Below are 16,511 nucleotides of genomic sequence, written 5' to 3' on the forward strand. Positions count from 1 at the left end.
CTTTTGCAGTGTTGAACCCTGCCTCTTCTGTCTTTGTCATTGCCTGTCTTCCTCCTGTAAACCTAGGTGTGTTTTATGGTCAGGTGCGTCTTATAGTGTGAAAAATATGGTACTTGATGAGACAATACTGAACTAGATGGACAAGGGGCTCTGACTTTTTCACAGTAGCTTTCTACATTCCCAAGCTACGCATGAACTGTTTCTTAATAGAAGCCATTTCCCATAGTAAGACCATTCTATCTCTACACATAATTCATGTATTACGATCCTATTTACAGTTACACATGTTATCAATAGGTTTGAAAGCTATATCCAATCATACATAGATGCAGTATGTTACGAATACCCAAAGACAAAACAAATTCTCACGTTTTGAAATAGAAAAGCAGTATGCTGTATAAAAATGAAATATGCCATTAAAAATAAGCAATCACCTTTAAGGAATAATTCAGATATTTTGGCAAGAAAGATGAGAAAAGTATAGAGAAGTTTATATGGCCCAATGGGAACATATTTGTTGCAGTTGCGAAGAGAGATTAGAACAGCCAATATCAGGAATTTCCATTCAAATTTCAAACTGGAAAATTAATTTTCAATGGAAATTAATCAAGTCCTAAATCTATCAATGCTCTTGATTCTTCAGCTTTAATGACTACATCAATGGGCCCTTAATGGAATAAAGTCTCACTCAATAATTGACACAATGTATATAACTTAAGTCCTTCTTAACTGAGAACAACTACATTCACTTTTGGACAAGACTGTAATGGATCCAAACTATAACGTCTTAATAACCAAGAAATCCAACAATCAAGAGTATCGTTCATGCACAAAGAGAACTGGATCCGGGAAGAGAAAAATTAACTTCTCCCAGATGACTGGAGGATTATTTCATATGGCAGCACCTTTTGGCTCAGCCTCTGCCCTTGTACATTCTGCAACCACCCAACCAGTTTAACTACTTTGCAGCTTACTCAAAAAAAGGCAGCCTGCTGTTCTTAAAGACAAGCCCTGGCTCAGTCATCTAACTGGGCAGGAATGTTTACTCATCTAAACATGCTTGTGTCCATTTAACGCCTTCTATGCCACATTCTTAGGCGCTGAGGAAGTTTAATGCCAATAAGATCTTCTCATCCCAACTCTTTTTGAATAGAACACTGCCTTCCATAAAATTAATACCGAGTACAATGTTTTTACCTGTGGTCCTGTGGGGTCTTCTACCTCGGATGTACTTCTTTTCTTTGTATCATCAGCGCTAGGTGGAGGAGATGCCAGAAGCTCATCTAGCCAATGTGAACTAGGATCAGGTTCAATTCCACCCACTAGGTCAGAGTTCCCCATCTTGGCTTCCTGTGCCATACCCAGGGCATCACATTCTTCCTGACAGGTATCAGCTGTCTGTACCTGGGCGCTTTCTGAGAACAAGATGCAAGACTCTGCAGGAGGAGCAGTTTCTTCTACACTTGGTAATGGCTCCATTGCTCGTAGAGCCTCTTCCTCATAGTTTGGGGAAAATTGGAGGAAATCATCATGATCCTCTTGAACAGTAACCTCTTCAACCTCCACTGGGCCCTTTAGATTAGGGCTACCAATCTTTCTCTGAACAGAGGGACCACCAGGTGCTGACAACTCAAGAGTAGATTGGGTTTCTAACTGCCCCTCAATCTTCTTCCAGTTCCTTTCAGATTCCTTATTGGCACTGTGCTCACTAGTCTCAGTCTCCTCCTCTTTCCCGATTTGTCCTTCTGAACCTGCCTCTTGATATGATCCTTGAATGGGAGGGATCTCTCCACCCAATTCTGCTTCCAAAAGGTCGTCATCATCGTGTTCCTGAATGGGAGAGTTGGGAGGAGATACTAGTCTCTTCCCTCCCAACTCCAGTCCCTGGTTAGGGAATGACCATTCAAATGATTGTGACAGACTCCAACTGGACTCTCCTCCCAAAGTCTGCTCTACAGATGGGTCTTTCTCTCTTGGCAGTGCAGCTAAGGAACCTCCTAGTTCTTCCCTCACCATTTTTTTACCTTGTGGTTGCACTACTCCCTCTGAAGCACGCCGCTGATTTAGCAGGGGAGCCTTCTCCTTAAGAGGAAGAATTTGTGCTTGATTTTTGAGATAAGCTCTTTCCCTGTTGAGTAGGGTGTCTGGTATGCATGAAGGGGAACCTGGAGGCTGATCAGAATAAACATGGCACTTTGAAAGAATGCTAGGGGAGCCAGGGGATTCCGAGACTCCTGTAAGACATTGGTGAGACTGCAGATTATATTCAACGGGTGGATGGCTCAAACTAGCAGTATGCTCAGGGAGAAGAGGGACTTCAGAGTAACTTGAAGAAACATCTGCCAAGTCTGAAACCAAGGACTGTCCTGGAGAAGTCTTAATAGGGGATCCTGGAGGCCAGGGATCTGCAATGGTTACAGGGGAATCTGCAAACTGAACATGACTGACAGAGTCTACCAGAGGACTTCTGGAGGATTTAGCAGATCCATCAGGGGAGCCTGGTGGAAGCAAAGCTTCACTACATGGGACATCTGTTGGAAGGTATGGAGCACCAGGGGGTTGGGTTGTTTCAGAAGGGGCATCAGGAGATCCAGGTGTGACTCTGGAAGAGAACTTGGTCTAGGGGAAAGACACACACAGGAAGAACAAGTTAAATTACTTCCTTTCCCTGAAAACTTCCGAAACAATCTAGCAAAATCTTAGAACTTGATCATCTTGTATCCTACAGACCAAGAATTATTACTATTGGGCCCAATTATATCCCTTTTCATTGAATCACTCCATGTGCAGCATCTTCCTGTTTTTACACATCAAAAACTACCTTGAAAGCCCCCCTCCAAAGTATCTGCCCTATATTGTTAAAGCCAGAAGATAATGAAATGCAAAGAGCAGAGCAGGAAGGGAAAAAGAGAAGCTGAAGAAATCAGTCAACACTGTGAAGTAACAACAAAAGTCCAGGCCCCACCCACCTCAGCATTTGCCTTCTTTTTGATTAGATTTACAAAAAGAGAGAGAGAGTGTACAACACAAAGGAGAGCTAAATTAAACACACCTAATGAGCTGATGGCTCTCTTTCCTGAAGTAAGGCAAATGGAGTTAATCATTACCAGCACCCATTCACAGCAACCAGCAAGAGGCTGCTGGGCCTTCTCTACTAGCGAATTTGGCTACAAGCCGAGCAGTGGGAACTGTTTCATACATACCTGGCAGGTCATTGAACTACATACTGTGAGTCATAACTACTCCCTTCCCTCTGGCCATGGCCCTGTAACTTTGTACTAGCTTTGGTTCTCTCTGTGTAGTTAGCTTGGGCTCGTTTGTTTTTTTAAGATCTGAAGAAACATTGCTCTATTCTTCCTTGCTTGGATATGATTAGTAAAAAACAAAAAAAGTACTGAAATTACTACCTAGACTCTCACAATCTACTAACCAGCATAGCTAAGATTTCTGCACTCTGGGCAATGCCATTCAGCATGGGAAAATATAAATTACAGGTGATAACATCTAACACAGCTAGCAGAGCTGAATATTTCACTTTGAAACATCAAGCACTTGAACATATCGGCCTATAGAATTGTTTCTTCTGTTTACAATGCCATAGCCTGTGCCCCCAAAGAGCAACAAGTTTGGGCTAAGATAACCAATACTGATGCATGAAAAGTTCCCCGCTTCTTCTTGAAGAGAAGCATTAGTAGAGAAAGGAGACACGCACCCTACAGAGAGGGAGCCTGGAAGAAGAGAGGTGGCAGATACCCCTGAGACAGAAGAGAGCCTGGGAGGAGAGAGACCAATGGAGGAATTGCCCAGCTGCAGATAACTCACACCAGGAGAAGACGGTGGGCTGCTGGATTCAACTTGGTCTCCTTCACAGCTCACGCTAGGCTGGCTGGAGCTGCTAAGAGAAAGATGTGTTATCGTTACAGAACAGAATCACCTTTTATTACTTCTATTATTATGAAGGGAGGATGAATACCAAGTAAATCAACAACCACAAACACCAGAAATAAGGATAAGGGCATTGTGCCTATCCCATGTACAATCTACTTAACAATGGAGAAGCTAGCTATTCATGCCTAATCTAAATAAATGGATTATACTGTTAAGTGCAAAAATTAAGGGCATCATGCCAAACACACATGCAATCTACATAAGAATGAGGAAGCTCTTAGTGACTGAGGGACTGATTCTAAATGAACTGATTGCAGCATTAAAGCACAAAAAATATGGAAATGTTAAGTCTCGCTGAATATTCCAAGTATCTTGTATTTCATCAGATGTCATTTTCTCTGCTTATCAACAAATCACTTAGATCTGAGAGCTGCCATCTCTTGCAACCCTATATTCTTTATATCTGTGATTTGGCAAAAGATGGAACCATGAGAAATAGGCTCAATTTCAGACATGATTAGTCAGAGAAAAGTCACATCAAATTGAATGAGACTGACCCAAGTATGGATATATAGGAGGGCTTGAATCTTAAAAAATGTAGTAACCTTATCTTTTATTACTGTATTAAAGAAAGCATTTACCCCCCACTAATGCCAAAGGTAAAAGAACAAAAAAAGAAAAAAAAGAAACAGCCGGATACATTTGGTGCATTAATTTCATTTTTCTTGGAATGCTAGCACTAGAACACCTACTAATCTAGAATCAATCTCTGTTCTAAGAATGTATTTGATGAGTCTCATAGCAAAGCTGAATTCAAGGCTACTCAGCATGGTCCATTCTGGTTATATGACCCTCACCTGTCTGTAGGAAGGAAGATCTCATTTCTTTTGACCTCTGTCTCTGGCTGTTGAGATTCCGACGCATGCTGCTCATTTAAGCTCCTGTTTTCTTCCTTTAATTCCTTGTTCCTTGACAAACTCCTCTCCTTAATTTCACAGGAAACTCGGTAAGCAAGTCCTTCTGAATCTGTTCCTACTCCTTCTTCTCCACTGGAGCTTCTCCGGAAAGCAACATAACCCTTAGGCCCTAGGTGAACACTTGAACCACCATCCTGGCTGAAGAAAGAGCGTACCAGCCGAGGCCGGTCAAAGCTGGGTGAACTCTCACTGGGTTTTTCTATTTTGGCCAAGATTTCCTCCACTGTGGTCCCAGGAAAACGTTCTGGCTTAGTTGCTACGGGCACTGGTTTCACTTTGAAGGGGAGTGTGCATTTGGCTACACTGGAGGATTCTCTACATTCTTCCTTGGGAGCTGTTTCAATAGCACTGGATTTTTTGGTGGGCTCAGCATCTTCTTTATCTGCAGAGGACTTGCTTGCAGTGGAGAAAGAAGATGGAGCCTCTTTCCCATTGGTAACTTCTCTTGGAGAGCACTTCAGGTTAAAGGAGAGGCGCTTTACGGCACTGCCAGCTCCACTGCTATAGGGCTTAGGCCCAGCCAACAAATTGATCTTTTCTGCTGAAGGGACCTCAGAAAGAGTCTGCCGCAGTCCAGGCATAGGCTTCACTGGCACAGCTGGCTTAGGAAGAACACAAGGCTTGGGTTTCACAGGTGGCTTTGGGCGGGCATCCCCTGAGAGAAGCATTTAATAAGAAATCGTTAACACGTGGCAATTACATTATAAGACTCCAGTACAAGAATTCTTAGCCTAAATTAGTGTTACTAAAAGCCCTTTATGCTTAATTTCCCAATTTTCAGGGGATATGATTGAATCTGTGCTCTATGCTGAGGAAAGGTTTAACAGTCCACTGTCTTCCTGGCAAGCCTAGAGTAGCTTGCTTCTGAAAAGATTTAAGTCCTCTCATCCTTTTAGCAGTGGAAGCTTGTTCAGAGATTGCAAGAATCTGTGATTAGACAAGTGCAATAATACGCATGTATTTCAAACATCATTGCTTTTCTCTAATAAGAAGCCGTAAGCAATGTTGAGCTAAAAATGGAGTGGCAGTATTGGGGAGAGGGGCATAAAGTGAGCATGATTTGTTAATGTTTTCCACAAAGACTGTATGCAATCTGAGACCCAGGTCACACTGGACAGCTTACCAAGCCTGCAAATTCCCAGTGACAAAGAAAAATACAGCATAGCCCATGAAAGACCCCGTCGGCTTCATTTTAAGGTGCAAGAGTCTCAGGCTAAAAAGTAAGATCAATTCTTGATAGGACCACCAAATTCCCATGGTTAAAGCTCATGGCTTTATGATTATATCATTTCAGGCCAGCAATTCCCCCCCCTTTTTTTCCTTCATTACCCAAAATTATGTATCAGAAAGTCCTGTTTACCCAATGTAGGCAAAATATTTAAGGTCAATTTAAATGTTCTTGCTGTGATTGGATAACAACACATGAACCCATTACCCAAAGAAAAATAAATTTTTATCCATTTTAATGTTGGGTTTACCCAGGTATAGGGAGCACTGCTTTAGACTATAGGAGGAGTGGAATGTTAAGAATCCTAATCTGTGTCCTGAAAGTAACAACAAAATCTTCCTGAACCTACAGCATGGAATTAAAGTGCCCTTTAATTTAGTGTTTAATATTTCAGAAGTGGGAAGGAGAATTATGCATAAATTGCAATACCACAAAAAGAGTCATTTCATATAACATTCAGCACTTAATTCTTAGGAGAACCACTCCCTTATTATCAATAGAAAACCTGGCCGGTTGTCATGTGGTAAGGAACCCAGTTCTGCTGTCCTTTGGAATATACCTATCTCAGAGCTGCTTGATGGTAGTTTAGAGTCTTTACGGCCATTGGCAGCGGTAATGGAAAAGGAAGAACACAGCGATTGAGGCTTAGGATCCATCACATCAGGTGATGACTCAGAAGTCAGCATAAAGGCCAGCCCCTAAGACAGACACAGATACAAAAAGGAGGTTAGGCAATTTGCAAAATCCTCTTGAGAGATAACCAAGGCTTCTTATCAGGTGGCACAGCACTGATATTAAACCATCAAAATGAAATTTCCCCAATACTTTTGTGTACTATTTTTAGCTTGGTTGTAGCTTTAATACGAGGTACTATTCCTTGTCTTTCTGTTTCTGAGAGAGAAAGAGGAGGGAGGGAGGGAGGGAGGGAGGGAGAGAGAGAGAGAGAGAGAATGAATATCATTTTAGGCCACTCCCAGGGCAGGCTGGAACAAGGATGAAGGGAGCACAACTTTCACAAGCAACCAGCCCATGACTCACATTGAAAGTAGAAAACCTCAAATGTATCAGGTTTTAGGTTTCCTAACCTATGCTGCCCTGTTCAACATAGTACTTGCACCACCTTCGTCGCACCCTCTCCTCCTCTGCCAGCTTGCTATTCTCTCCATTTAATTCCGAATTTGTCTCTTCCACTCCTCTGCTGCTCTTTCTTTCTTTCTTTCTCCTGTCAGCTCTTGTCATTTTGCCACAGCACTCCCATTTGATTGCTGTTCTGATGGAGCCATTCTCCTCCTTCCAAGTTCCTTTCAGCTACCTCCCTCTCTTCACCACCACCACCCCCAGTAATGGGAGAAATTCAGCTCAGCGCCATCCCAGCTGTACATGTTCCCAACCAGACTGTGCAGGCCAAGGAGTAAACATCTGGAGTGCTTCCCCTCTCCTGATTTCTCAATCACTTGGCAAAGCCACTGGAATTCAATGAGGTAAAGCTGGGGCCTGCTCCCATCACTACAGCAACGACCTCCCACTAGATTTCAACAATGGGCCAAACTCTCTCTAAGAAGGGAAAACAGCATTACGAAGAGTGTGTGTAGCAGAAACTGTTCCAATTGACTGTATTCAAAACAGAACTGGACCCAGAATGAGGCCACAGAAGGGCTCATGAAGAGCTCCCCCTCAGTCAGATGGGGGGAACTGTCACAGTGGACAAAGAGGAGGAAGACAAAGTATCCCTGAAAGACCATAAAGACACCCCCATCCTCAGACTGCCTCTTGGGGACCAGCAAGCAACTTCTTCCATGCCTGAATGAAGGAGACTGAAGAACAGACTGACTGCTTATTGCTTAGTCCTTCACCTCATCCCTTACTATCTACAAGCCAACCTCTTCTGCGGATAACACGGACTCAAGTTGAATCTTTGTACCACCCACATACAAGTAGTCCTTGTTTAGCAACCAGAATTGGTACCAAAAACTCAATCATTAAACGAAGCAGTTGCTAAGTGAAATCTCACAGTACTTATGTTCTTACTTCAGCTTTCAGATAACAGATAATCAGAGTTGGAAGGGACCTTGTAGGTCATCTAGTCCAACCCCCCGCCCAAGCGGGAAACCCTACCTATACCATTTCTGACAAATGGCAGCCCAATCTCTTCTTGAAAGTCTCAAGTGATGGCGCTCCCACAATTTCTGAGGGCAAGCTGTTCCATTGGTTGATTGTTCTCATTGTCAGAAAGTTTCTCCTTATTTCCAGGTTAAATCTCTCCTTGTTCGGTTTTCATCCATTATTCCTGGCCTGGCCTTCGGGTGCTTTAGAAAATAGCTTGACCCCTTTCCTCCCTGTGGCAGCCCCTCAAATATTGGACTACCGCTATCATGTCTCCCCTGGTCCTTCTCTTCACTAGACTAGCCATGCCCAGTTCCTGTAGCTGTTTTTCATATGTTTTAGTCTCCAGTCCCCTAATCATCCTGGTTGCTCTTCCTTGGCCTTACAAGACATGCAAAGATTGTGTCTGCGAGGACTGGTTATAAAGTTACTTTTATCACCACTGTATCGATCAACAGTCATTAAACAAGGCAGTAGCTAGACCAGAACCTTACTGCTGCTTTGTAGCCTTTTCTCTCTTCTTAATATTAATTCCAATTATGCAAAGACAGCTCTTGAAGTACCATCCAATACATGCTATTCAATCTGTTTTGATCTATAAAGACACACAGTAGTTACAAGGGTTGGCATTTCTGGGTTGTAGTCCTATTGTATCTACAGAATCAGATTGCAGAAAACGTTCATCAACCAGGGTAAAACTGACAAACATTTCAGTCTGCAAAAAGTAAGGAAATGTAGCAGTATTTTATCAAGCAATCCAGCCAGTGCACACATAAGGTTAACCTACGTGTTACCTGTCTCTGAAAAGTAATGTATTTGGAGAAAGAGAGAATGCATTCATGTTATTAGGTGACTTAACTTTTGTCCCTGCACCGAAAATAATGTTATCCATATAAAATAAGTATGAAGTAACCTTCAAAGAGGAAGTACATACTTTGGGAAAATATGCACAATGAGTAAACACAGAACCAGGAAAAAAAAAAAAGCTCTGTTTGGCTGAGAATATCACATGATGAAAAAAATTTATTGTGTTTTTGAATAGGTAGAAATTATCACAGCAAAATTCTTTTCTTGAAGCATTTTTCATGTTGCAAGAACCCTGGGGGTAAGGGTCGAGGGATGACAGGAGGCTTCCTTTCATAGGTCTTCTACATTTTGGTTTGAAAGCCTTTAAAACAAATCAATTTTTCTATTACAATCTCTCAGGCAGATGCAAAATCTAACCATAATTAACTCCAATTTTTCTAGGCAGGTAGTCCTCAATGTACAACCATTTGCTTAATGACCATTCAAAATTACAATGGCACCGTAAAAAGTGACTTAAGACCAGTTTCCACAGCCATGACGATTGCAGCATCTCTACAGTCACATGATCAAACTTTAGGTGCTGGGCAACCAGCATGTATTTCCAATGGTTGCAGCATCCTGGAGTCCTGGAATTGTCAACCGCAACCTTCTTAGGAATATCTGACAAGCAAAGTCAATGGGGGAAGCCAGATTTATTTAATGACCCCTTGATTCACTCAATAACTTTAGTGATTTCCTTAACAATCATAACAAAAAAAAGATTGTAAAATGAGACACGACTCACTTAGCAACTATATTGCTTAGCAACGGAAATTTTGGGCTCAACTGTGGTCTTCGATTGAGGACTATCTGTAAGTACTTTCTCATAGAAAAAAACGTTGGGAGGAGTTAAAATTATTTGTAATGCATCTTCAAATAAAGTTTTTGGCCAAGGAAATACATCGTATTATTCAAATGAGACTTGGGCCAGTGATGGAAAGTAGATATGCAGAAAATAAATTTGCAGAATTGTATTAAGCTACAAGGACCTAAGAAAAATAGAAAGATTCAGTGTGCAAAGAAAAAAGTTGTTTATAAATCAGAGTAATTATTGCCTTCTATATAGAAATGTTCATTATACTTCCTTAGAATTTGGTGATGTAAGACAAAATTAGTTCCCTCTGTTTAGGGAACTAAAACAGAGAGAGACAGTGACTTAGCCAAGGCAGATAAATTAAGTAATAGCGAAGTACAAAGTTCAACTGAAGGATCTAAATCCATCTAGCGATTACATGACAAGCAATATGAGAAAGAAGAGTTTCCTAGAACTTGAATCAGAATCAAACCTACTGCAACTTGAGACATTGCAACTTTAAATTGCACAAGAGCCCCACCCCCTCCCTTTGGGATTATAAGAAGGATCTGGTTGAGGAAATCCTGGGAAACAAGCAAAGAGCAGAGAAAATATGGAATAAAGAAACTTGAGACACAGAGACGCCAAAAGGTATATGTAAGAAGGCAGAAGTGCCAAAACTGAACCAAGAAATAGAAATGACAAGAGTGCCCAAAGGGCACTGTTAAATATCTACATAAACTGTTGTAAAATATTCATACATCCAAGATATTAAATAAAATATCTCCTACAGAAAAATCCAAAGAAGACGTATTTTGTAGGCTTCTCTACACTACTGGTGGATTAAGCATCTATGACCATCATCATGATTATCGCCGTATAACCTGTGATCAGCTAGTTCAAAACCAATTTCTCTTGAGCAGAGATGGGGACATTTGGCTTGCAGGTACAGCAGTTTAGATGTCAACTCTCATGTCTACACAGCCAATGAGCATTATAAAGTATAATAATCCAATAATATCTACAAGGCTTTCTTCTTAACTAAGAGGGCCATTCACACATACAGTTCTATACAATACTTCTAGTTGCCTTTTCCAACATCAAGTCTTGTTCCTTACTTGCTTCCAGAAATTTAAACAAGTTTCCCTGAATTATTGCATTCTAATTTTTTTTCTATCTATTTAAAAATGCCGATCAACAGTAATTGATATAATGTAGGAATAAACATTCTATTGCAATATACATTTCTTATACGCTTGTACTGAACTAGCCTACCAGTAGTTGTTCCATTTGGTTGAAAATGTGACTCACAATATGTAAACTCTGCCTCTTACCACCCTAAGGAGTGTCCCTGCACTCTGTTCTAAACTCAATCTAGCCAGAATTTGAAGCTCTAGGAAGACACAAAAATGGGTGAAATTAACAAAGCCCTATTCATTTCAGATACATTTACCTCCAAAATTACACCTGAGACTGATTTTTCCACTCTACTATAAAAAAATTAGAACTCATCATTTATTTACATAAGCATTCTTCAGAAGTGGATGGACAGAGAAAGGTAAACTTACTAAACATTTCCTCCACCTTCAGCAATTCTATGCTAAAAGGAAGAAATAGATAAAAGTAGAAACTCTTGCCAAACAGATAAAATTGAATTCTCGTTTCATACAATGTTAACAGCCACATGGGAACCCTTACTTATAGGGAACGGGCTGAGTGGATTTGGGTTCCCTCCATAGTAGTGATAACTACTCCAGGTGTGGATAATAAGTAAAGTTTTCTTAGCACAACTATCTCTTCTGAAAGTGCTTCATTATGTGGGAACTCATGCAATTAGTACTCAACCAAGTTCCCAGCTGTATACCTCATCACATTTCTGCTTTGGTCACATTTCTCTTAAAGGAACGAGGCAATGAGGTTACTTCTTCAATGAAAGAAAGTAATGACAATGGTCCTCTCTTCCAAGGAGGTACGCCTGGCAGGACCCAGAAGAAAGGCCTTCTCCGTGGTGGCTCCCTCCCTTTGGAATATCACCTCCACGGAAATTAGACTGCCTTCCATTTTGACACTCTTTCTCAAGGCCCCAAAGATCTGGTTTTGCCAATGAGGAACCTAGAGTGAGATGGGAGTCTACCAAGTAGTTTGATTAATTGCTGTCACAGGGAGGGGGGCGGTGTAATATTTTTACTGTTTGTAAATTGGGTTTTAACTTTTTATAAGCCGCCCAGAGACACGGTGAGTGAGTAGCTATATAAATTCTCTAAGCAAATTCATTAATAAAAAGAATAAGTAGAGAAAGTTATCACCATGTCTTTCAAGAGCCCCCTCCCCCAACATGTAATACAGTCTGAACTATAATATACATTCAAGGAAATCCCTTGCCATTTGTGGATTCTTGTTTTACATACTAACCTGTCTATAAAATGTTGGCAGATAGGGCATTGATCTCTATTATATGTGTGAAAAATTTACCTGTAAAAAGCAGCCTTCCCGAATTGGGGGAATTTCCAGATGTGTGTGCATCAACTCTCAGACTTTTCCACTCAGAATGATCACTGATAAGAAATCTAGGGGAAATTGAAGCCCATACACCTGATGTCCATGGTTAGAGAAGACTACAAAAAGAATCCCAGCATGATCACAGCGCACACGCAATTGTTATAAAAACAAGGATTAAAAGCTCTCATGGGATGGTTAACCAAGAGGGGCCTCCTTGGGGAAAGGACAGCAGTAGAGACGTAGAGGAAATATAAGTAGGCGCAGATGAACTTTTTAAAAATTGCAAGAATAGGGGTTTCAGATGAAACCAAGCTGGCTTGATAAAAACCCAAGCATAAATTTTACGCTAAAGGCTTATTTTAACACCACTTTTCGTATAACTCTCTTCCAAAGCAGTTTACATTCGCCAAAAGAGAAAGGCCCTGCCCACTAGTTCATAACCCAAAAAGACACACACAAGAGACAGGGAGTGGAAAGGAAGAGCAATATGCTGGCATTTATATGTAATTTAAACTGGGCTGGTCTTGGCTGCTTCCAGCCCCTTTGCAAAGCAACATGTGCCTCTTGTTCCTTCTGCTTGAAAGGAACACCAAAGGGTTACCCTTCCAGTCTCCAGATAACTGTCCTTAGTTTCTGATGTTCCTTCTGGTTGGTGGAGAAACCAGTCTCTTGAGCCACTCCCCCCTTGTTGTGGTTTTCTTTTTCCTCCTCCTGGGAAAGAATAGTTGGTGGCTCTTTTAGTTCAAACTGATTTCTGAGTAACAGATCCAAATAAAAACAGGGCAGACGGAGGAGGTTATCTTAAGATTTTGAAAGCCAAGCCAAAAAGCTGCCTAAAGATCAAAGGATGCAAGCAATTCTGTTAGGCAGATTAGGAGATGGTTTTAAAAACTGGAAGGTGTGGAGGGATTTCTCACAAGGAATTTGCTCAAAGAGTTCCTATCAGATAAGGAGCTGCATTGTAAACAACTGGTCCCCCACCAAAGGCAGAAATCATGATGCCAAAATGCCGTTTGAAGAATTATCCTTGACTGACTCAAACTGCTCTTCTCCCAAGAAAGGCAGGGACTGGGAAAGAACGCGTTTCAAGAACAGGTCAGAGGGTGTATTTTAGGGTCACACAGCTTGCCTCCATTAATTGCTATTCGGTAAGTTTTAAAAGGAGGTGTGTGTCTCTACCTGGAACCTCAGCCAAGAGAGGGTGCGGTTGGAGAGAGGTAGCGTTGCAAAGTACGAGGAGGAGGAGGAGGAATTTAGAAATAAGATTGACCCCAGCTACAGGAAAACGAGGCACCACAAGGTTCCAAATTTCGGCGAAAAATCAGGGCAAGGAACAGCCTCCGGGAGTCCAGGCGACACACCAAGTAGCGCAGCCCCATACCATATGGCACCAACCTCATTGGCCTTCCCGCTACAGCCAGTCCGCCATCCTTGCGCCCCTACTACGAGCCGGTCAGAGTCTTCAGACCAGGCCTTTTACAAACCCTTGCAAGCAACAACTAGGGTCTCCAGAACAGATCGCCGCCGCGGTGGCTCGCCTCTCCTCCCTCGTCGTAACCTTCCCCTCCCGTTTCCAAGATCCCAACTCTTTTAACATCTGGGATGGTCGTCACGGCCTCCCTCCCCTTTTCTTTTCCCCACATGCGCTCAGCGTACCTTCGGGCTCTTTCCCCCTTTCTTGCACCCCTTATCTCTCCCCCCCCCACCCTCGGCCTCCACCCCTTCCCCCTACCTCTCCCGCTGAGCGCCTCCGGCACCCCGCCACTTTCTGCAAGCCGAAATTTCCCCGCGCGAGATGCGAGAAGAACCACGCGTCTCCCCACCACCTCGGGGAGGGGGGGGCAGAAAGAGGGGGCTGTCCGCGAACAGCTTCTTACCAAGCTGCGCAGTTTGGGGCCCGACTGAGGCTCCGGCGATCCTTGCACTGTTTGCATATTCATGACGTTCCCTCTCAAGGCCCAGGCTTGGCCCCGCCCGCTCTACTTCATATTCATGGCCTCGGTGACACCCAACCCCACGTGTCACGGCGAGGAGGCCAGAGTGGTGAGGGAAAAGGCCGGGCTATCGCAGGGAGTCTCAGCTTACGTTGGACGAGAACCCGTTGCCTGCCGCCTTATTAAGGAAAAAACTGGTCTCCGAGAACGGCTGAAGGGTGGGGCTGTGCGGATGCGCCTCCCTTTTGTAACCTGAAGCATTTCTGCAACCAGCTCCCCGCCCGCTAAAAGCATGGATGCTAACGAGCCTGTAATTTGCATTTGAAGTATGCGCAATAAATACGCGGTGCTCCTTCTGGCTGGTTGCGTTCCCCTGTAGTTATGACTAATGAGCAAAACTTTGAAAGCAAGTCCCTGCCCGCGCAAGCCTCCAACCCACGCAGCTTTCCTTCTTCGATAACACACAGATATAGATATAGATATATAGAATATATATATACCGGTACTTGCCGAAAAAGAAAAGCTACGTGGGTTGGAGGCTAGAAACATATATCAACTGCGTTACTAATCTCGACTCTCCGCTACAACGGAGACGGGCAGGCAGCATCTAACAGGCACCACACCCACCCCAAAAGGAAGGCAGTCCCTTGATCCTTAAAGCTCTGCCCAGATACCGATGATCGCAACTCTATGGGGTGAGGCTCTCTTCTGAGAGCTCAGACGTCCGAAGACTGAAAAATGTGCTTAGTAATAGTCTGCCCCGGCAACTATTTTGGGGCTGGGAGGTCACTCTTTCATATTTCTTCTCTTTTAGGCTAGACATCATAGTCTCTAAAACGGGTCTCAAACTCGTGGCCCACGGGCCAATTGCAGCCCGCAGGACGATATCCTGTGGCCCCCACCTTGATATGAAAGTATAATATTAGTGCGGTCCGCAGGGGGAATGGACCTCTGAAGGAAGTCCCGCCTGCTGTTCCTCGTCGTGGCTTCTTCTCCACCCTGAACTTTAACAAGACTTACTGATGATCATCTTCAAACCATACTGAGGGTCTCAAGTGCCTCCTCTCTCAAGCCAAATGTGGCTCAGATATGTGAGAGGAAGCGTCAAATCTCTGGCAGCAAGGAGTAAGCTGGAGAAGCCATGTTCTGAGGAACTGTTCATGATCTTCATTCAATGTTCCATTCATGTGTTCAGGACAGTTCATGTATTGGAGAAATCATTAACTGTTGATGACATTTGAGGATATTTTTTTAACAACGTTCTTTGTGGAATCCCTTATGCGGCCCAGCCTCACCCGGACTCTGCCTCCAGCGGCCCCCAGGTAAATTGAGTTTGAGACCCCTGCTCTAAAATGAGTTAGCAGTAGCAATGGTGCTTGTATACTGCTTCACAGTGCTTTCCAGCCCTCTCTAAGCAGTTTACAGAGTCGGTATATTGTCCCCAAACAATCTGGGTCCTCAGTTTACTGACCTCGGAAGGATGAGTCAACCGTGAGCCTGTGGGACTCGAACTGCTGGCAGCCAGCAGACATCAGAATAGCCTGCAATGCTGCATTCTAACCACCGACATCACTGCTCTTACTTTTGAGAAAGCTTAGTATGTAACAACAGTATATGTGACCTATTAACTTACTCCCTTATCAGCAAGGACCACTGAACCACATTAAGCCCATTGCGTTTTAGCACTGTGCGTTGCATAAACCCAATAGCCAGTTTATTGTGTGCCATAAGGTTGGTGCAGACTCAATTACCTGTAGCCAGATTATTTCTGGAATGATCTGTCCCCAACCTGGCCTTACGGGTTTACCAATGGTAGATCCATCAGCCTTGTACAGTAGCACAGTGCATCCATCTGCTGGTGGTAGCACCACCTTGGTGCCCTAGGTTTATAGTTAGATCTTCACATAATGTGTCCAAAATGTGATAACTTGAGCCTGATCATTTATCCCATGAGTGAAAGGTTTGAATTGATTTGTTCTATGAGCCATTTGTTTATTTTCATAGCTTTTTATGGTGTTCCTGTGAGTTTTCTGCAACACCAAAGTTCAAAAACATTTAATATTCTTTCTGTCCTATTTGTTCAAAAGCCAACAATGGGAAACAAATGCTAGCCAGATTCTGATCTTTATATAGATACATTCAGGCATCTGAATAGCTTCCTCAAGGCCTTCATTGCTACTCTTAGTCTGTGGCATATTCCTGGACTGCTAGTTCCTTTACTGTTGTTAGTCCAAGAAAGTTAC

At 42.9% G+C, this 16,511-nt stretch overlaps 1 protein-coding gene across 11 annotated transcripts in view; it reads right to left on the reverse strand.

Moving 5' to 3' along the window:
• Positions 1-14,464, reverse strand: part of CNOT12 (CCR4-NOT transcription complex subunit 12) — a 33,171-nt gene extending 18,707 nt beyond the window's left edge. For 2 of the 11 annotated variants that reach the window (XM_026719711.2, XM_026719709.2), the window contains exons 1-5: positions 14,212-14,452; positions 6,653-6,791; positions 4,746-5,520; positions 3,823-3,895; positions 1,198-2,619 (exon numbers count right to left, since the gene is read on the reverse strand). In XM_026719711.2, the coding sequence (XP_026575496.2) occupies positions 1,198-2,619; positions 3,823-3,895; positions 4,746-5,520; positions 6,653-6,791; positions 14,212-14,274 (2,472 nt within the window). In that variant the 5' untranslated portion in view covers positions 14,275-14,452. Of the gene's footprint in view, positions 1-1,197; positions 2,620-3,822; positions 3,896-4,745; positions 5,521-6,652; positions 6,792-13,729; positions 13,984-14,066 lie in introns of those variants that run through there. The other 9 variants (XM_087920692.1, XM_026719712.2, XM_026719710.2 and 6 more) reach the window with 8 other exon arrangements.
• Between the last annotated feature and the right edge of the window lie 2,047 nt (positions 14,465-16,511).

This window comes from Pseudonaja textilis, chromosome 1 (assembly GCF_049901715.1).
Source record: "Pseudonaja textilis isolate UNSWEBS1 chromosome 1, rPseTex1.2, whole genome shotgun sequence".
In the NCBI taxonomy this organism is placed as follows: Eukaryota; Metazoa; Chordata; class Lepidosauria; order Squamata; family Elapidae; genus Pseudonaja; species Pseudonaja textilis.